At 46.7% G+C, this 22,181-nt stretch overlaps 1 protein-coding gene across 1 annotated transcript in view; it reads left to right on the top strand.

Moving 5' to 3' along the window:
- LOC102727382 (olfactory receptor 287-like) overlaps positions 1 to 21,135 on the top strand; it is a 29,654-nt gene extending 8,519 nt beyond the window's left edge. Inside the window, 4 exon segments of the mRNA XM_081823256.1 lie at positions 18,430 to 18,954; positions 18,957 to 18,977; positions 18,980 to 19,283; positions 19,285 to 21,135. Coding sequence (XP_081679382.1) covers positions 18,681 to 18,954; positions 18,957 to 18,977; positions 18,980 to 19,283; positions 19,285 to 19,609 — 924 coding nt within the window. The 5' untranslated portion in view covers positions 18,430 to 18,680 and the 3' untranslated portion in view covers positions 19,610 to 21,135.
- The last annotated feature ends 1,046 nt before the right edge of the window (positions 21,136 to 22,181 follow it).

Here is a 22,181-nt window from a genome sequence, read left to right as displayed (position 1 = left end):
GCTACTACCTTTGTGATTCAGCCACGCTGTTGCTTCGATCAGCTCTGTTTCTTTTATTGTCTGTAGTATTCCACTGTATGGAAAGACCACAGCGTATCCATTCCCCAGCTGAGGCACATTTAGGTTGTTTCCAGTTTTTGCTGATTATGAATTAAGTCACTATAAACATCTGCTTATACTTTTCTTGTGTAAGTGCGGGTTATATGGTAAGTGTATGTTTAACTTCGTAAGGAGCTGTTGTCCGAAGTGGCTATACCATTTTGCACTTGGTATTGAGTTTGGGAAACTGTTATTCTAAATAGTTTGTGGTGGTATCTCCTTGTGTTGTTGGGTTTTTAAAAAAGATGTTATTTTTAAGTAATGTCTACACCCAGCATGGGGTTCGAACTCACAATCCAGAGATCAAGAATCGCACACTCCACTGACTGAGCCAGCCGGGCGCCCCTCCTGTTGGTTTTTATTAGCATTTTCCTATTGACTAATGATGTGACTGTCTGTTTGTGTGCTTAGTACCCATTCTTTGGTGAAATGCCCATTCAAGTCTTACACCCATTTGTTTATTGAGTTGATAGTTTCTTTGCCTTTGAAGTTTGAGAATTTTAAATTCTGAATGCAGGTATTCTATCAAGTATTTGATTTGTTTCACTCCCCCCCAAATCATGGCTTGTATCTTGACTCTACCAATAGTCTCTTGAAGATCAGAAGTTTTTCAGTTGATGAAATCCTGTTTATATATTTTTTCTTTTGTGGATTGTGCTTTTAATGTCTAAATAGCTTTGGCTCTTTTAGCTCCTTTTCTCTTCCCTGAATTTTAGATTCAGCTTATTGTTTTCTATAAAAATTCTGTCAGAATTTTATTGAATCTATAGGTTAGGTTGGGAGCATTAGCATCTTCACAATATTATCCAATCCATGAACATGGTATATTTCTCCATTTATTTATGTAATCTTTGATTCCTTTCATGAGTGGTTTGTAAGTTTTAGCATGTTTTGTAAATATCTTTCCCCAGCTTATAGCATCTCTTTTTCAGTTCCTTTAGGATGTCTTTTGATGAAAAGTTTTCTTTTTTTTTTTTTTAAAGATTTTTTTATTTATTTGACACAGAGAGAGAGGGGGAGAGAGGGAGAGAGTGAGCACAAGCAGGGGGTGCAGCAGGCAGGGGAGAAGCAGGCTCCCCGGTGAACAAGGAGCCCGATGTGGGGCTCGATCCCAGGACCCTGGGATTATGACCTGAGCCAAAGGCAGCCGCTTAACCGACTGAGCCACCCAGGCTCCCCTGGTGAACAGTTTTCAAAATTACTTTAGAACAGTTTTAGATTTATGGAAAAGTTGCAAAGGTATTACAGACAGTTCCCATACACCCCCTAACCAGTTTCCTCTAGTGCTAATAACTTACATTAGTAAGGTACATTTCTTGAATTAATGAACCAATACTGATATGTTCTTATCAATTGAAATTTGTACTTTATTTGGATTTCCTTTTTTTGTAGATATTCATTTCCATTTCCTGTTTTTATTTTAATTTTTAAAAATTTTATTTAAATTCTAGTTAGTTGACATATCTTGCAGTATTGGTTTCAGGATTAGAATCCAGTGATTCATCACTTACATTCAACACCCAGTGCTCATCACAACAAGTGCCCTCCTTTTTATTTGGATTTCCTTAGTTTCCTTAGTTTTTCCTTAGTTTTTATCCAATGTCCTTTTCTATCCAATAGAGGACCCCACATTACATTCAGTTGTCATATCTCCTTAGGCTCCTCTTGGCTGTGAGTTTCTCAAACTTTCTTTATTTTAATTTTTATTTTTTATGAACATGACAGTTTTGAAGAGTTCTGGTCATCTGTTTTGTACAATGTCCCTCAATTGGGATTTGTCTGATGTTTTTCACATGATTAGACTGGGGTGGTGGGTCTTCAGAGGAAGACCACAGACATGACTTGCCATATTCAGCACATCACATTAAGGGCACACGCTATCTGCACGGATGGTCATGGTTGGTCACCTGGCTGAGGCCATGTGTCAGGTTTCTCCACTGTCAAGTTACCCACCTCCCTTCCATACCTCCCTCTTTGGAAGGAGGTTGCCGTTCACAGTCCGTATCGAAGGGGTGGGAAGTCGTGTTCTCCCTCCTTGAGAGAGGAACATGTACACAAATTGTTTGGAATTCTTCCTCATGGGACATTTGTCTATTCTTTCCATTTATTTATCCAATTGTTTGTTTGTATTGGTACAGATTCATGGATATCTATTTCATACTTTGGGTTATATTCCGGTACTACTGTGTTAATTTTTTGCTGTCCCAGCTTTGGCCAGTGAGAACACTCAGTTGTTTCCTGGGCCCCTTTGACGTACCCCACCATTGTGTTTTTTTTCTCTTTGAACACTTACTAAATTTCTGGCACTATGCGATGTTCCAGGCTCATCTTGCATATTTCTTTCCCCAGGTGTAGATTCAGCTGTTTCTCCAAGGAGACCTGGTGCTTTTTATTAGACAGTAATATTAGAAATGAACACCTGGGGACTCACTAGGTATGCTTGTTGCTCCTGGGTATTGTCACTTCTAGGCCCTCCCAGCTGACAGAGCAAAGAGATGTATGTGTGAATATTAATCTGTGCCTGTGCACCATCTATAAACACTTATGTATGTAGCCATCTGTACCCATATTAAGTGGAACACAAGATCTTACTGACATCTCCACCTCTAATCCACCACCATGTGTGTCATTCCAGCCTCCTGCCCTCGCTGGTCTGTAAATCCAACATCTGCTTACTTAACTCTTCAATTCCAGTGTACATGCATAGTGGCAACAGGATTGTAACTTGTACTCTGTCAGGAAAATGCTTCGTCAGCTGGGGTGCAATGCTTGTGTAGTTTCTTTTGCTATTGGTCTTACAGACTCCACTCATTTCCGAGGTTATTTAGATCAGCATCTTTACACCCCACCTCTACAGTTGGATTGTTTGCCACCTTCTGCATTCCATCCCGGATCCCCGAATGTCCTAAGTGACTTTTCAAAAATTTGCATACATTAAAATTCACTTCTTGTGTGGTAAATCTCCATGGGTTTCAACAAGTATCATGTATCCATCATTACACTATCATACAGAGTAGTTTCCCTTCCCTAAAAGTCCTCTGAGCTTTACCTACTAAACACTCTCCTTTCCCTTGAACTGATCATTTTACTGTTGTCTCCATAGTTTTGACTTTTCAGAATGTCATATAATTGGAATCATACAGTATGCAGACTTTTCAGACTTTATCCATTCACCTATTAAAGGACATACTGGTTGCTTCTAGTTTTCAATGATTATGGATAAAGCTGCTATCAACATTCATGTGCACTTTTTTTGTGTGGGCATAAGTGTTCAAATCAGTTGGGTAAATACCTAAGAGTGTGATTGTTGGGTCATATGACAAGAGTATGTTTAGCTGTATAAGAATTTGCCAAACTATCCTCCAAAGTGGCTTTATCATTTTGCTCTCTTACTAGCAATGTTGCTCTGCATCCTTGCCAGCATTTTGCATTGTCAGGTTTTTGAATTTTAGCCATTCTTATAGGCATGCAGTAGTATCTCATTGTTTTAATTTGCAATTTTCTAGTAACATATTTTTTGACCACCTTTTCATTTCATATGCTTATTTTCCATCTGTATATGTTCTTTGGTCAGGTGTTAGAGGTGTTTTTTTTTTTTTTTTGGTGGGGGAGAGACAGAAGAGAGAGAGAGAGCATGGAGAGGAGGGGCAGAGGGAGAGGGAGAAAGAATCTTAAGCAGGCTCCACACCCAGTGCAGAGCCTGACACTGGGCTTGATCTCAAGACCCTGAGATCATGACCTGAGCCAATATCAAGAGTTAGACGCTTAGCCAACTGAGCCACCCAGGTGCCCCTTAAAGATCTTAATTTTAACAGATTTTCAGAAATTTAAAAATTTTCTTTTATGATTCACATTCTTTTTTTTTTTTTTTTAAAGATTTTATTTATTTATTTGAGAGAGAGAGAATGAGAGACAGAGAGCATGAGAGGGAGGAGGGTCAGAGGGAGAAGCAGACTCCCTGCCGAGCAGGGAGCCCGATGCGGGACTCGATCCCGGGACTCCAGGATCATGACCTGAGCCGAAGGCCGTCACTCAACCAACTGAGCCACCCAGGCGCCCCTGATTCACATTCTTTTAAAGGAAATTCTTGACTACTCTGAGGTCAGAATAATATGCATCTATATATTAATGGAAATGTTTTAAGATTTCCTTCTTTTTGGCATTTTTTTTGTTTTCCTTTTTTTTTAATCTAAGGTGAAATTAACACAACATAACATGAACTAGTGAGAGTGTGTAGTCCAGCGGGATTTAGTGATGTTGGGCCACTGTTGTCTCTGCTGGCTTCAACATGTTCTCATCACCCCAAGAGGAAGCTCTGTGCCCCATTCTTCATTCCTCCCTCTCCAGCACTGGCAGTCACCAATTTGCCTTCTGTCTGTGAGCTATCTATCCTAGATATTTCATACAAATGGAATTATACAGTATGTAGTGTTTTATGTCTGGCTTCTTTCCTTTAGCTGTGTTTTCAAGGTTCATCCATGTTGTAGCATGGACCAGTACTTCATTCCTTTTTATGACTGGATAATATTCCATTGCAAGTATTTACCACATTTTATCTCTCCATTCATCTGTTGATGGACATTAGGGTTGTTTCTACTTTTTGGCTACTGTGGGTAGTACTGCTATGAACATTCATGTGTAAATATTTGTTTGCATATTGGTTTTCAATTCTCTTGGATATATACCTGTGAATGGAATTGCTGGGTCATATAATAATTCTATGTTTAACTTTTTGAGGAATTGCCACAGTTTTTCACAGAGGCTGCACCATTTTACATTCCCACTAGCAGTGTACAAGGATTTCAATTTCTGTACCTTTTCACCAACATTTGTTCCATTAAAAAAATTAAAGGCATTATAGTGGGTGTGAAGTGGTATCTCAAGGTTTTGATTTGCATTTCTCTTATGACTAATGGCACTGAGCATCTTTTCATGTTCTTGTTGGCTATTTGTGTGTCTTCTTTGGAGAAATGTTTATTCAAGTTCTTTGCCCATTTTTAAGTTAGATTGTTTGTCTTTTAGTTGTTGAGATGTAAGAGTTTTTTTTTTTTTTAAATATATTCTGGATACTAGACCCTTACTGAACATAAGATTTGCAAATATTTTATCCCATTTTGTGAGTTATCATTTCAATTTCTCAATACTATTCTCTGATGCACAAAAGTTTTAAATTTTTATGAACTCCAATTCATCTATTCTTCCTTTTGTTGCTCTTGATGTCATATCTAAGAATCCTTTCCCAAATCCAAGGTTATAAAAATTTGCTCCTGTATTTTCTTTAATGAGTTTTATAGTTTTAACTAATATAGTTTCATTGTTGATCCATTTTGAGTTAATTTTGGTATATGGTATGAGGTAGAGTTCCAACCTCATTCTTCTGCAGATGGATGTCCAGTTGTGACAGCCTATTTGTTGGAGAGACTATTCTTTCCCTATGGAATGGTCTTGGTACTTTTGTCAAAAAGTAGTTGATCATAGATATGGGCTTATTTCTTGATGCCTGAATCTATTCCATTGATCTGTATGTCTATCCTTATTGCCAGTACCACACTCTTTTGATTACTATAGCTTTGTAGTAAGTTTTGAAATCAAGAGGTGTGAGTCCTACAATTTTGTTCTTTTTCAAGATTGTTTTCATTATTCTGGGCCCATTGCTAATCCATATTGATTTGAGAATCAGTTTTCTCAATTTTGCAAGAAAAGGAAAAAAGTCATTGTTATTCTTTTAAAAAATTTAAATTCAGTTAGTTCATGTATATTGTATTATTAATTTCAGGGGTAAAATTTAGTGATTCATCAGTTGTATATAACACCCAGCGCTCATCACATCAAGTGCTCTCCTTAATGTCCATCACCCAGTTACCCCATCCCTCTACCCCCCATCCCTCCCGCAACCCTCAGTTTGTTTCCTAGAGTTAAGAGTCTCTTATAGTTTGTCTCCTTCTTTATTTTCATCTTATTTTATTTTTCCTTCCCTTCCCCTATGTTTATCTGTTTTGTTTCTTAAATTCCACATATGAGTAAAATCATATGGTATTTGTCTTTCTCTAACTGACTCATTTCACTTAGTGTAATACCCTCTAGTTCCATCCACATCATTGCAAACGGCAAAATTTCATTCTTTTTGATGGCTGAGCAATATTCCATTGTATACATATACACACACACACACCATGTCTTCTTTATCCATTCATCAGTCTATGGACATCTGAGCTCTTTCCATAGTTTGGCTATTGTTGATAATGCTGCTATAAACACTGGGGTGAATGTGTCCCTTTGAGTCATTATGTTTGTATCCTTTGGATAAATACCTAGTAGTGTAATTGCTGGGTTGTAGGGGAGCTCTACTTTTTAAGGAAACTCCATACTGTTTTCCAGAGTGGCTGCACCAGCTTCATTCCCACTAACAGTGTAAGAGTGTTCCCCTTTCTCTGCATCCTCACCTCTTTTGTTAATTTTGTGTTGTTAATTTTAGCCATTCTGACTGGTGTGAGGTGGTATCTCATTGTGGTTTTAGTTTGTATTTCCCTGATGCTGAGTGATGTTGAGCATTTTTTCATGTATTTCTTGGCCATTTGTATGTCTTCTTTGGAGAAATATCTGTTCATGTCTTCTGTCCATTTCTTGACTGGATTTTTGTTGTTGTTGTTTTTTTGGGTGTTGAGTTTGATAAGTTCTTTATAGATTTTGGATACTAACCCTTTATCTGATAAGAGATTTGAAAATGTCATCTTCCATTCTGTAAGTTGGCATTTAGTTTTGTTGGCTGTTTCCTTTGCTGTGGATGAAGTTCTAAAACCAGGCAAAGGCCTGCTAAAAAGGACTGTGACAGACCAATATCCCTGATGAACATGGATGCCAACATTCTCACCAAGATACTAGCCAATTGGATCCAACAGTACATTTTTTAAAAAGATTTTATTGATTTATTTGACAGAGAGAGACACAGTGAGAGAGGGAACACAAGCAGGGGGTATGGGGGAGGGAGAAGCAGGCTCCCCCACTGAGCAGGGAGCCCAATGCGAGGCTCAATCCCAGGACCCTGGGATCATGACCTGAGCCGAAGGCAGATGCTTAATGACTGAGCCAACCAGGCGCCCCGGATCCAACAGTACATTAAAAGGATTATTCACCACGACCAAATGGGATTTATTCCTGGGATGCAATGGTGGTTCAACATCCACAAATCAACCAATGTGATACACCACATTAACAAAAAAAAGGACAAGAACCATATGATCCTCTCAATAGATGCAGGAAAAACGTTTGACAAAATACAGCATCCTTTCTTGATAAAAACTCTCTTCCATGTAGGGATAGAGGGAACATACCTCAATATCATAAAAGCCATATACAAAAAACTCACAGCAAGTATCATCCTAAATGGGGAAAAACTGAGAACTTGTCCTCTGAGGTCAGGAGCATGACAGGGATGTCCACTCTCACCTCTGTTTTCAACATGGTACTGGAAGTCCTAGCCTCAAAAATCAGACACCAAAAAGAAATAAGAGGCATCCAAGTCATCTAAGAAGAAGTCAAACTTCCACTCTTCACAGATGACATGATACTCTATGTAGAAAACCCAAAATACTCCAGCAAAAAATTGCTAGAACTGGTAAAGGAATTCATCAAAGTGGCAGGATATAAAATCAATGCACAGAAATCAGTTGCATTTCTATACACCAATAATGAGACAGAAGAAAGAGAAATTAAGGAATCGATCCCATTCACAATTGCACCAAAAACCATAAGATACCTAGGAATAAACCTAACCAAAGAGGTAAACTCTCTGTACTCTGAAAACTATAGAACACTCATGAAAGAAATTGAGGAAGACACAAAGAAATGGAAAAACATTCCATGCTTATGGATTGGAAGAACAAATATTGTTAAAATGTCTATGCTACCCAAAGCAATCTATGCATTCAATGCAATCCCTATCAAAATACCATCAACATTTCTCACAGAGCTGGAACAAATAATCCTAAAATTTGTATGGAACCAGAAAAGACCCCGCATAGCCAGAGGAATGTTGAAAAAGAAAAGCAAAGCCGGCGGCATCACAATTCCGGACTTCCAGCTCTATTACAAAGCTGTCATCATCAAGACAGTCTCGTACTGGCACAAAAACAGACACATAGATCAATGGAACCGAATAGAGAGCCCAGACATGGACCCTCAACTTTATGGTCAACTAATCTTTGACAAAGCAGGAAAGAATATCCAGTGGAAAAAAGGCAGTCTCTTCAACAAATGGTGTTGGGAAAACTGGACAGCCACATGCAGAAGAATGAAACTGGACCATTTCCTTACACCATGCATGAAGATAAACTCAAAATGGATGAAAGACCTAAATGTGAGACAGGAATCCATCAAAATCCTACAGGAGAACACAGGCAGCAATCTCTTTGATTGCAGCACCCTCCAAAGGCAAGGGAAACAAAAGCAAAAATGAACAATTGGGACTTCATCATTGTTATTCTGATAGGGATTGCATTGAGTCTGTAGGTCACTTTGGGTGGCAATGCCAAAACAATCTTAACTCATCTGATCCATGAATATTGGTTGTCTTTCCATGTATTTAGGTCTTTTTAAAAAAAGATTTATTTATTGGGGTGCCTGGGTGGCTCAGTCGTTAAGCATCTGCCTTCGGCTCAGGTCATGATCCCAGGGTCCTGGGATCGAGCCCCGCATTGGGCTTCCTGCTCCACGGGAAGCCTGTTTCTCCCTCTCCCACTCCCCCTGCTTGTGTTCCCCCTCTCACTGTGTCTCTCTCTGTCAAATAAATGAATAAAATCCTAAAAAAAAAAAAAAAGATTTATTTATTTATTTATTTTAGAGAGGGAGAACGTGCAGGGGGAGGGGTAGAGGGAGAGACTGAGAGAAACCCAAGAGGACTCCGTGCTGAGCAGAGGAGCCCAATGCGGGGTTTGATCCCATGTTCCTGAGATCACAACCTGAGCTGAAACCAAAATGCCGATGCTTAACCAACTGTGCCACCCAGGTGCACCTGTATTTAGGCCTTTATTAATTTTTTGCCACAATGTTTTGTAGTTCTTAGTGTAGAAGTCTTTTCCCTCCTTGGGTAATTTATTCCTATATATTTTATTCTCTTCTGGTGCTTTTATAAATGGAATTGTTTTCTTAATTTACACTTTAAATTGTTCATTGCATATTTCAGAAACACAACTGATTCTGCGGTTGAACTTTGCTGAACTTATTAATTCTAGTTATTTTTTGGGTATAGATTCTTTGGGATTTTCTATATAAAGGATCATGTCATCTGGGAATAGAAATAATTTTACTTTCTGTTTGGATGCCTTTATTATTTTTTTCTTGCCTAATTGCTCTGGCTAGAGCTTCCAGTGTGATGTTGAATAGCATCCTGAAAGCTGGTATTCTCATCTTGTTCCTGTTCCCAGCAGGAGAGCTTTCAGTCTTTCACTATCGAGAATGATGGCAACTGTGGATTTTTCATAAATAACCTTAATCATGTTGAAGAAGTTCTTTTCTTTATCTAGTTTTGTCAGTATTTGTATCATGAAAGTATGTTGAGTTCTGTCAACTGGTTTTCCTGCATTTCCTATATTTCTCTCCTTCATTCTATTAGTGTGATGTATTCTCTTCTATTGATTTTTGCGTGTTGGACCACACTTGTATTCTGGGGATAAATCCCACTGGTCATGTTGTATAACCCTTTTAACATGCCATGGATTTGGTTTTCTAGTGTTTTTGTTGAGGATTTTTGCATCTAAATTTGTAGATATTGGTATGTAGTTTTCTTGTGGTGTCTTTGTTTGGCCTTCTTATTAGGTAGTGCTGGCCTCACAGAATACATTAGCAAGGGTTCTTCCCTCTTCTATTTCTTGGAAGATTAGGCAAAGCTGTTGATTCTTCTTTAGTTGTTTGGTAGAATTAATTAGTGAAACCATCTGGTCTTGGGCTTTTCTCTGCTGGAGGTTTTTGAGTACTGATCAATTTCTTTACTTGATATAGGTCTTTTCAAATTGTTTGTTTCTTCTTGAGTCAGTTTTGGTATCTGTGTGTCCAGGAATTTGTTCCTTCCATTAGGTTATCTAATTTGTTGTTGCCTTATTCATTGATTCTCTGGTAATCCTTATTTCTGTGAGGTCAGTGGAGATGTCCCTGCTTTCATTTCTGGCTAATGTGTATCTCTCCTTTTTTCTTAGCCAGTCTAGTGGGAGGTTTATCAATTTTGTTGATCTTCCCAAAGAATCAGTTTTTGGTTTTGTAGGTTCTATTTTTATATTCTGTATTTCATTTGTCCACTGGCTTTGAGTTTAGTTTGCTCTTATTTTCCAAATTCCCAAAGGTGTTGTTATTTTATTGGTTTGAGATTTTTTTCTTTTACAAATGTAGGTGTTTACACTTATGTTTCCCTGTATGCACACTGCTCTTTCTACATCCCATAAGTTGCTATATCGTGTTTTCATTTTCAACGTCTTCCATCTTTCCTAAAAAAATTGCATCTGAAGTTTATTATTGTGCCTGGTTTGAGGCAGGCATTTATCTCATGTCATTTTCCAGTGCTGAATGGTACTTTCCTTCCCCAGGCATCTGCTGGGACCCCTCTGTCACGCATCATAGAGTTCGCTGTGTTTCCCAGAGTTCTGTTTTAGAGATGGTGCTTGTGAGGATGTCCTTAAGAAATGGACTCTCATTACTCCCAGCACACCTTTAGTCACAAATTATAATCAGTTTTTGTCTTTAGTTTTTTACTTCTTTGTAAAACTTGTGGTTTTCCCAGGCTGAGGCTTCTCAGTGATATGCCCCATCTTCTCCATCCTTCAGAGCCCTGCCTAATCCCAGATTTTGTCTTTAATATATGGTGGCTCACAAAGAGGGGGACCTCCTCCTGCTGGCAACAGGGTATTCCTGTCCTTCTCTGCTGGGTGCTGGGGAGGGAGGCCCAGGACCATCCAGCCTGAAAGACACCAGGTCTCCCAGCCGTCGCTCTGTCAACCACGTAGCGTCTCAGGGGGACATCTTGGTGCAGGCAGTGGGAGGCCACAGGATGAGGTTCTCAGGCAGGAGGTCTACAGAAACAGTGGGCTGGGCCAGAAGGGGCTTCTTTCAGGACCAGGCTCAGAAGCTGAGAAGGAAACTAGGTTTGGGGCAACCATGGTCCTGGTCCCTGGTGTGAGCCAGGTCACAGGAGCCCAATCCTCAGTGGCTTGTGGGCGGATCCTGAAGGTGGGGCTCTGAGGTGTCTGGTCAGTGCTGGTCAGCAGAGCCACCAGCACTGTGGACAGTGTCGCCCCATACCACGGCTGTGACCTTTCCTGACAGGGCATTGGGGCTGCCAGGTCCGGCAAGAATTGATTCTTTAAGGTGGGCACTCTGTTCTCTCTGTCACTCACCAACACTGACAGGTCTGATGCCGAGACTCGCTAGTACAGATATGGAAACATAGTCAGACACACATAGACATCCACACAATCATGGAGGGGCTGGACCCAGGCACAGTTACGGATGGACAACCTCACAAACACCGACAGGTCTGCATCAGCTCACTATACATCACTTCACTTAAAATGAATTTCCCTATAGGGGCGCCTGGGTGGCTCAGTGGGCTAAGTGTCCAACTTGATTTCAGCTCAGGTCATGATCTCAAGGTCGTGAAATCCAGCCCTGCATTGAGCTCTGTGCTCAGCGTGGAGCCTGCTTGAGATTCTGTCTTTCCCTCTGCTCTTCTCCCCGCTCACATGCATTCTTTCTCTAAAAAAAAAAAAGAAAAAAGAAAAAAGAGTTTCCTTATAACAAACTAAAGCTGAAACACATACATACACAAACATACTCATCTAAATTATATTTGTCCAAACAAGATTAATACTAATTATTCTAGTGATCAACGTACCCCACGAGTGATAACCTAGGAATAATATTGCCACAAGTTATGGTATCATTTCAGTGCACATGGAGTTTTAGCAATTATATTGTTTTCCCCCTATTTTGCCTACATCAGGGAATCTTAAGGATTAGTCTATTTACATTTGCCTAAAGTGTATATATCTAGTGAATATGTCCCAAAGTAAAAGCCAGTGGTATTTCTGGCACCTTATTAGTCGTTATTCCCCAGTTTGTCTACTCTTGGGTATTTCAAGGATTTGGCACTTGCTTCTGATCTCTGTACTTCTAATCGGCGGCTGCCGTGTTCACAGTACAGACACATAGCCCATCGCCTCTCTCCCTGTTCTGCTGCATCTGACTTTGCCTTTCTGATGCACACCCTGGACCTGCTCCGCACGCACCCGGTTCTTAGTCCTTCTGGAAAGGATTGCGGATTTGACAGTGAGAACAAAAGCGTGTGGTCTTCACCAGTCCACTTTATCAAGATGCCAAAATTGGAAGGAAATACTGTGTTGCAGAGTTTTCAAAGGGCAAGAGGTGGTATTATTCTGACCGCCAAATCCCATGACTTATGTGGCTTCCCAAGGGGACATGTACACCGTTTGCAGGCAGACAAACTGGAGGCAGCCCAAACATCCACCATGGGATCCAGGTGCTGGTCTTGGTGCAGCGTATGTGGGTGGAGGCAGTCGGGGTGCAAATGTGTTTAAAATGTGTTTGGGCAGGAAACTTATTTCCAAGTTGTTGGCATTTCTGACAACTCTCAGAGAATTGAGCCACAGGGCACAGACTGTCTCAGGAATCGGCAATTCAGGAGAAGACAGCCACCAGGCTGGGGCATGGTGCAGGGGGATTTCCACTTACTTCCCATCTGTGGTCTGCAGGAAAGTACACCCCCTCCCCAGAATATATCCATGTCATGGTCCTCGGGACTGGTAAAATTGCTATGTTCCATGGCATGGGGGATTTACATCGCCGGTGGCTGCTAAAGCAGGGGGACTATCTGGACTACCCAAGTGGATCCAGTGTCACCATGGGGTCCTCAGAGGTGGGAAAGGGAAGCAGGCGGGTCCGTCAGAGGAGATGTGACCACAGAGCAGTGTCCTGGAGGTGCTGCATGCCTGGCTTTGGAGATGGAGGAAGGGCCCATGGGCCACAGACGGCAGGTGCCTCTAGAGACTGGGATAGGCAAGAAAACAGATTCTTCCTGGAGCCTCCAGAAGGAGCCAGTCCTGCCCACACCTTGCCTTTAGTTCAGAGGGTCCTATATGAAGCTTCTAAACCACATGTAAGATAATAAATTTGTGTTGATCTAAGTCACCCACTAAGTTTGTGGTAATTTGTTCCAGCAACCACAGCAAACTCAGACAGTGCATGCCAACCTCCTGCTCAACTCAGGAACTGCTGCGGCCCCTTGCAGTCAGGGGGCAGGCGGGGTGTGGGGGAAGATGGTGGGGGCAGTGGGAGCCACCGTCCTCCAGATGGTTCCGGTGCTCCCACGGCCGCGTCTGGCCTGGTGGGGCTGCCACCTCCCCTCCCTGGTGAACCTGGGGCCGGCAGATCCCTGGGCAGCCAGCCTCCCTTTCCTGACCCAGAGGCCACTCAGGGACCCTCAGGAGGAGGCACAGCCTCCATAAGCCCCCACTCCAGGACCCAGGACTCCCATGCAGCTCTTGACTTGAAGGAAGCACTTATAGGCCGACCCCTCCCTCTTAAAAAAAATGTTTGCACAAATTCTCCCCTTTACTGACCCTGCTGTTGGGCGGGAGGCCGGTTAGCAGACTGGGTTCTCTGCACCATTGGAAATCTGCATTCATTCTGGTGCCTCAGTCTGGTATCTGATTTCTGTCACCTCAGTGTCTCGGTTGGAATAGAGTCAGGACAAGCCCCATTTTAATGCCATGTTCATGTTTTCATTCTGCAAGAGCACTGCTATCTGTTATTGCAGGCCACAGAATAAAACCCCTTCTCCTCACAAGCCCTCAGCATCCTACTGCGTGCCATCACATTTGATTCTGGGCAGAGGAAGCTGGAGGAGACCTTTGTCCCTTCATGGGGAAAGGGGTCCGAGAGAGGGTGGGTGCCCAGCTCGTGGTCTGGTTCTGCCTTTCTGGGCACAGCCCCTGGACCTTGTCACCTCTTGAGTGGTCTTGTCAGTGGGGAGTTATCGATTTGAACCGCCCTTCCTCTATTGTAAGGAAATTGCCAGAAATGTGAAAAAAGCTTTGGGTCAGCGTAGGTTTGTAGGAGGGGCTAGAGGACCTGCTGTTCCTGAGCAAGCTTGTGGGAGCCCGGTGTGTGGTCTGAGCCAGAGGGCAGGTCTCACGTGGGAGGGAGGCCTTCAGAGGTGACGGTGATGTTCGGTGACCGTTGGACGGGTGTATACATATCTTCAAACTCATCAAGATGTATACTTTAAGTATGTGCTTTCGGTATGTCAACCTTACCTTAATAATGAAAAAGGAACAGGAGCTCACAGTGTGCCCCTGTCCGTGCCCGGGGGGTAACGTAACCCCAAAGAGTGGAAGACACAGCAAATCTCCACACTCATCTATGCTTTGACAATCTTTCTTCTATTCTAAATCTTCCAAATTCCCAGGGTGTTATTATATTTGGAAAAATAGTGTTTATGGAATCAAACAGATGCTCCGTGTTTTCCCAGACCAGTGGCAGCTCCTGATTTGGGAGTTAATTGACGAGGCAACAGTCCTGCCTCAGGGGAGACCCTTCACCAACTTTTAATGAGCTCCCGATTAAGGGCAGCCCAGACACCTGTGTGGCAGTGGCCCCAAGGTGGTGCTGGAGCCCGAGGGCAGGTAACACGAGATGCCGGAGCAGGCCAGCAGGGGTCAGCGCACCGTGTGGCTGCCAAGGTGCCCCTTGTCCCCGGGGCGATGCTGACGAGGGAAACAGGCTGAGGCTTGTGGGGAGCACACTCCCTCCCCCTCCCAGGATGCCAGCCCGGGGGATTGAGTCCCTGCCACTGAGGCCAGGCCCTGAGTGACCACCCGCACGCAGCCTGGCCCTGGCCATGAGCCCAATTCCACAACCCTGGATGCACCCACAGGCCTCAAGGTCCCCGAGGTTGATGCCAGCAGAGTCCAGAGGTTAGGCTTTTGCTCAAAGCCATCCTGCTGTCACAGCTCCCTCCTGTCCTCACTGGCGGGGGCAGCAAACAGCCCCAGCTTGGCTCTTGCCAAGGCAACTATTTCCAGAACGCTTGGCGGGGGCAGGGAGTGGGGCAGCCTGCACTTTGCCTATCAACCTGTGGAAAACCCCTTGTTTACAGAGGGGGAAACTAAGGCACTGTTTACAGACGGGGAAAGCACAGAGCACCTGCTAAGAATACCCAGTGTGCAGCCAGAACCTGCCCTGGGGTGCTTGGGGCCACCGCTGCCCCCAGGTGCTCTCGCAGGGTGGGCACTCTGGAGACAAGCCTGGTGTGGGGCTGGGCCCTGGGGAAGATGCACTCGAGCTGTGCATGAGAAAGAGGTGCCAGGCATAGGCTAAGGGCAAGAGGACCTGCTCAGGGGGCTGGTCACTGCCCAGGACCACCCTTGGGGCCCTCAGCAGCCCCAGTCTCATGCCAGTTGCATAGTTAACAAGAGGGTCCTTGCAGGCCTGAGCCGGAGGAAGGCTGGGTGAGGGCAGAAGTAACCTGAGTGTCGGAGGGTTGCCCGCTGGGCAGAGGGCTCACCCTCTGCTCTCCCCATTGGTGCGTGGGCAGGCGGGCGGGGGCTCTCCAAGGTGGTGGATCCTCCTTGCTGCCCCGCACCAGATGCATCTGCTGCCTGGATTGTGAGCCCGAGTGCCAGTGGCTGCAAGTCAGCTGACGGCCAGCAGGGCTTGGTGGACTCACTGTCCCGGAAGAGAGGAGGTGGAGGGTACCGCATGGCCACAGTTCGAGGCAAGGATGGCAGCCGGAGGAGCAGGACAGCAACAGAGGTGCCTCCTTCCCACGGCAGGGGGGCTGGGGCAGCCTCCATGCCTGTGCCCTGGGGTCTGTGCTGGGCTTGCTGGTGCTGACCACTCCGAATGACCAGAGTCAGGGTCACCTGGGCAGGGCAGTCTTGCACACTTGGGGTCCCACAGTGGGCTGGGGGACTGCTTTCAGGTCTGGTGTTGATGGATGGCCAGGCTGTCTTCCTGGGCCAGCCAAAACCTGCCTCCTGGCCAGTGCCATGGACATGCTGGAGCTGCATGAGGGTTTCAGCAGGTCCCCAGCGCCTCATGGCCCTCACCCCTGTTCTCGCTACATCTCCAGGAGTTAGGCAGTGGAAAGCAAGTGGCTCAGTCCAAAAGAGACCCTCACTAGCAGGTCAGAGGGTCAGATGGCCACAGGCAGTGCCCCCACCCAGGGACACAGTCCTGCCTGGAGGGTCCTTGGAGTCATCCCATGCTCACCCTCCTGGTCTCTGGACTGCTTCAGGGGGGCATCCTGGAATCTGCTCAGACCCCTTGGGTGAGTGACCCTAGCCATGCTATGTCCCCGTAAGCTGCCCTGGGCAAGTGGATTCTCCCGAGACAGGTTGATTCCTCCAACCCTGCCATCCCTCACGAGGAGTCAGATCCCCTGGGGGGCCCCCAAGATGGACTCATGATGGGACCCCTGGCAAGATATGTGGGATTCCGTGGGATCTGGGTAGCCCTCACCCTGCACAGCCGTGAGGGTCTGATGCTCCTCCACACATGGGGGAAGCAGGCCAGCCAACCTCAGCTCCAGGTACACGGCAAGAATGGGGAATTCGGGACTGGAGAACTGTGACAAACCTGGATAGGGCAGGACTTGCTGAGGCCTCTATTTAGTCTTTGTAACAGTCATCTTCAACAGTGAAAATGGTTTTCTAAATGAGGCTCGTCCTGGAGTCAAGGCTAAGAAAAACAGCTCCAGTTCCCCGGGTCAGGACCCAACACCCCAGGCAGGGTGCTAGGCTTGCAGGGGCCTGTGCTCATGAGCAGTGCAGTGGACTCAGGTCCTGGTGCAGCCTGGGCAGTGGTCTGTGTCCAGCTGAATTCTGGAGGTGCCAGCTGAAAAGCACTCTGGTCCCCAGGAAATGGAGTCATGGGGGCCCTGCTGAAAGGACTGCTTCTTCTAGGACATGGCCCACACCAGTCCCACTCCTAGAACCTGGGGACAGGCAGGGGACTGGTGTATCGGCACTGCTGGGGGTTTGCTTTTGCCTGAGCGCTCACTGCATGGCACTTGGCCACAGAAGGCAGGGGCTCACGGCCAGAGCAGGTGTGGCTACAGTGCGGCTTATTTGTTACTGACGGGCACTGTTAAGGATAGCTTTGCGCACCGTGGGTCTGGGGAGGGGACGCAGCCAAGGGACGCCCAGCCCATCAGGAACCAGGGTGAGTGTTCCAGGGGCTGGTTCAGGTGGTGAGTGTGCACACACGTGTGAGCCCAGTGCCCACGTATGTATGCTGTGTGTGCGACTGTGTGTGTGATGTGTGCACCTGTATGTGGCAGGGGGGAGGACGGGCGCAGGCAGAAAAGTGCACATGGCTGCTGTGGCTCCTGAGGGCAATCCTCCTAGAGCAGTTCCAGCATCTGGACACTGTCTGGGAGAAGCGTTGACCAGCCGGGCCCCTCCTGCCTTGCTGCCGGCTCTGGGCTCCACAAGCATGAGGTCACTGCCGGCCTCCGTCCAGCTACCCCCGTGGACACACATCGGGTGCTTGTTGGCCCAGGGCAGCCAGCGGGCAGGGTCCAGCCTGGGGAGGTGCTGGGCACTAAGGAACCGAGCTCAGCTCGAATTAAACCCCCTCCTCACTGGTGCCACAGCCCCTCCCCTTCCCCCGCAGACAGCCACCCTCCGGCACCCCCTCCTCTCCAGCAGGTCCCGCCCAACAGTGCGACCCCCAGCTTCCAGACAGGAGGGGGCGCTGGTGATAAAACTGTTTGCAATTTCACACTTCAAGGCCCCCCTGGCTGCCCAGTTTCCAGCTAACAAATAATCCAGGGTGACAGCCCCAGGCAAGGAGAGCAGGGCCGCCTATGGGCTTCCTCTGACAGTTGTGTTGGGGGTGTGGCGGGGGGGCGGGATTTACTAGGCACATAGGTAAGCATGTTTCACTAGGAATCAATGTGGTTTGCTGGATGAAAATGCTAAAAATTGGGCCATACATAATTTCATTTGTGAAAACTTGACAATTCTTCTTCTTTCCCAGTCTTCTTGAGTCTAGAGTAAGGACCACCCCTCAGGTGACTAGGAGTCTCGAATAAGGACCCCCCCCTCAGGTGACAAGGAATCTAGAATGAGGACGTGCTCCCCCATGGCAAAGAGTCCAGAGTAAGCACCCCCCCCCAGGTGACAAGGAGTCTAGAATGAGGACATGCTCCCCCATGGCAAAGAGTCCAGAGTAAGCACCCCCCCAGGTGACAAGGAGTCTAGAATGAGGAAGTGCCCCCCCATGGCAAAGAGTCTAGAATGAGGAGATGTTCCCCCTCCCCAGGTGGCAAGCAACTGATAACCTGGGTCCAGTCTCCTTCTGAGCGACTTCCCGAAGAGGGCAATATCCATGGTCTACTCGCTGGCTCCCACAGGGACGCTAGGCCTGGCTGGAGTCCTGGGATAGACACAAGGTGAGTAGAACCCAAAGAGGGGGGCCAGGGCCGTCCCCTCTGTTCCTGGGCCTCCAGTGGGCACTTGGGGTGGGAGGTCCCTCTTACTGGCCTGCAGTGGTCTGTGTCCCAACAGAGCCTCATGGCCTGGGGCGGCAGCCAGAACCTCTCCACGCAGGGGCTGTTCATCCTGCTGGGCTTCCCGGGGCCGCAGGGCCTGCACGTGGGGCTCTTCCTCCTCTTCCTGGTCATGCACGTGCTTACGGTGGTCGGCAACCTGGCCACCATCTCCCTGGTCGGGGCGCACCGGCCCCTGCAGACGCCCATGTACTTCCTCCTCTGCAACCTCTCCTTCCTGGAGATCTGGTTCACCGCGGCCTGTGTGCCCAAGACCCTGGCCACGTTCGCCCCGCGCAGCGGGCCATCTCCTTCACCGGCTGCGCGCGCAGATGTCCTTCGTCGTCTCGCTGGGCTGCGCCGAGTACTTCCTGCTGGCTGCCGTGCCTTACGACCGCCGCCCGGCCATCTGCCTGCCACCGCGCTACAGCAGCCTCAGGACCCCCGGCCTCTCCGCCCGCCTCGCTCTGGGCTCCTGGCTGTGCGCCTTCTCCGCCGTCACCGTGCCGGCCACCCTCTCCGCCCGCCTCTCCTCCTGCGGCTCCCGCCTTATCAACCACTTCTGGGACATCGCGCCCTGCGTCGTGCTGTCCTGCAGCGACACGCGGGCCGTGGAGCTGGCGTCCTTCGGCGTCCTTCCTCGTCATCCTGGGCTCCTGCTTCATCCCGCTGGTCTCCTACGCCTACATCATCGGCACCGTCTTCAGGATTCGCTCCGCCGCCGGTCGGCACAGAGCCTTTTCCACCTGTTCCTCCCACCTCACGGTGGTCCTCATCTGGTATGGCTCCATCATCTTCCTGCTTGTGAGGACCTCAGTGGAGAGCTCGCTGGACCTGACCAAGGCCGTCACAGTGCTTAACACTGTTGTCACCCCGGTGCTGAATCCCTTCATATACACCCTGAGGAACAAGGACATCAAGGAGGCTCTGTGGAGGTGGGTGCAGGGGATGTGAGCCCCTCGGAGACCACCCAGCAAGACTGGGACATCTGACTGTCCCCTCTGTGGGAGCCAGTTCTCAGCATCATTCTCTCTGCATGGACTGAAAACAGCACCCTGATATCGCAGCGTGGTCCGGGGCTCTTGGGTGGCAGGGGGCTTTGGGCTGGGTGCTTGGCAGTGTGGAGGAGCTCCCCCACCCCATCCTGGCCTCAGGGAGTTTCCACCTGTCTCACAGACCTTGCCTAGGGTGCTCAGCCCCTGGAGTTCCAAACCCAGATTCTGGAAGAGAAATGGGGTCCTAAGAAGCACTATATGTACTTCAGATACTGACTGCCCACCAAGTACTGGGCACTGGACTAGCCTGTGAGCCCCCAACCTGGTCTGGGTCTTGGGGGGCTGATAGCTGTCTTGCTAGTGAGGGGTGAGCTGTCTGCCCTTGGGATTTTCCCCCACTGCCAACACCTGTGGTCTCTTGAATCTTCCCTCATTGGTGGTGGGGGGAGGTTGACCATGAAGGAGAGAACTCAGAGAAATGTGTGTGCAGACCTTGCTGAGGAAGCCTGGCAGCCTTTGAGGGCCATGTGGAGTCAGTGTGTGGGGCTGTCCACCAGGGCTCACCTCCTTCTGCAGTCTGCATTGTGGGATGTACAGGTGTCCTAGGGAACCGGGCTTGGTTCGGCCTCTGAGTGAATAAGTCGTGGGAGGTCCTCCAGGTCCAGAACTTCTGTGAGAGGCCTGGTCAGGCCCCACAGCCCATCAATGCTTGGGCTCCAAGCCTCTGCCAGCATGGCTTGGGCAAGTCACGTAACTACTGTGAACCTCTGTGTCTTCATCTGCAAATGGAGACCGTGAATGTGTGGTCTCATGGAGCCCTAAGGAGTATTAGATGAATCGGTGTGTTCAAAGTGCTAAGCACAGGGTCTGATGGGAGCGAGTGCTCAGGAGATGCTGTTGTTGCCATTGTCCCCACATGCAGCAGGCACAGTCGTCTCTCTCTTTCCACCTCACACACGGGCCAGGCAGAACTGACAGGCGCCAGGCCCAGGGGGTTCTGGTGAGTGCTCATTCTCCGCAGTAACCAAGCGCCCACAACAGAGCTGCGCCTACAGGTGCTGGTCAACACCTCCCCAGGGGGTTGAGGAACCGTCTCCCTCCAGTGGGAAGTTGGGGTTCCCAGAGACCCCCCTTGGCCGAGGGCCAGAGCAAAAGTTTACTCTCTCTCTCTCTGACGTGTACACTCAGTCATCTGTAGCTAATGATGCTTGTGAAGTCTTTGTGCTTTTGTGAAGTTATTTTCTAGATAATGAATTAAAGACTGTTTTCCTAAGTGGCTGCACCATTTTGCATTCCTTCCAGCAATGAATGAGAGTTCCTGCTGGTCTGCATCTTTCCCAGCATTTGGCGTTGTCAGTGTTTTAGATTTTAGTCATTCTACCGGGTGTATAGTGGTATCTCATGGTTAATTTGCAATCCTTAATAAGCATTTTTTCCTTAATAAGCGTTTCATTTTATTTTTCATAAAATAAGCTTATTTTATCTGTACTTCTTCTTTGGTGCGGTGTCTGCTAATTTTTAAATTGGGTTCTCTGTTTTCTTATTGTCTTTTGGGGTTTTTATTAATAGCCAATTTATTTATTTATTTTTATTTATAATTTTTTTATTATGTTCAGTTAGCCACTGTATAGTATTTTGATGTAGTGTTCAATGACTCATTAGTTGCATATAACACCTAGTGTTCATCACAACAGGTGCCCTCCTTAATGCCCATCACCTGGCTACCCCATCCTCCCATCCCCTCCCCTCTGAAACCCTCAGATTGTTTCCTGGAGTCCAGAGTCTCTCATGGTTCATCTTCCTCTCTGATTTCTCCCCTTTCAGTTTTCCCTCCCTTGCCCTATGGTCCTTTGTGCTATTCCTTATGTACCTCATATGAGTGAAACCATATGATAATTGTCTTTCTTTGCTTGACTTATTTCACTTAGCATAATCCCCTCCAGTTCCGTCCATGTCAATGCAAATGGTGGGTATTTATCCTTTCTGATGGCTGAGTAATATTCCATTGTATATATGTACCACATCTTCTTTATCCATTCGTCTGTTGAAGGACATCTCAGCTCCTTCCATAGTTTGGCTATTGTGGACATTGCTGCTATGAACACTGCGGGGCAGATGCCCCTTCTTTTCACTACATCTGTGTCTTTGGGGTAAATACCCAGTAGTGTAATTGCTGGGTAGTAGGGTAGTTCTATTTTTAACATCTTTTTTTTTAATATTATTATGTTAATCACCATACATTACATCATTAGTTTTAGCTGTAGTGTTCCATGATTCATTGTTTGTGCTAAACACCCAGTGCTCCATGCAGAACGTGCCCTCTTTAATACCCATCACCAGGCTAACCCATCGTCCCACCCCCCTCCCCTCTAGAACCCTCAGTTTGTTTTTCAGAGTCCATCGTCTCTCATGGTTCGTCTCCCCCTCTGATTTCCCTCCCTTCATTCTTCCCCTCCTGCTATCTTCTTCTTTTTTTTTTCTTAACATATATTGCATTATTTGTTTCAGAGATACAGATCTGAGATTCAACA

Source organism: Leptonychotes weddellii, chromosome 6 (genome assembly GCF_054177405.1).
Source record: "Leptonychotes weddellii isolate Sample4059 chromosome 6, ASM5417740v2, whole genome shotgun sequence".
Classification (NCBI taxonomy): Eukaryota; Metazoa; Chordata; class Mammalia; order Carnivora; family Phocidae; genus Leptonychotes; species Leptonychotes weddellii.
The sequence above is the reverse complement of the archived record's forward strand: the minus strand, read 5'-3'. Positions and strand labels throughout refer to the sequence as shown.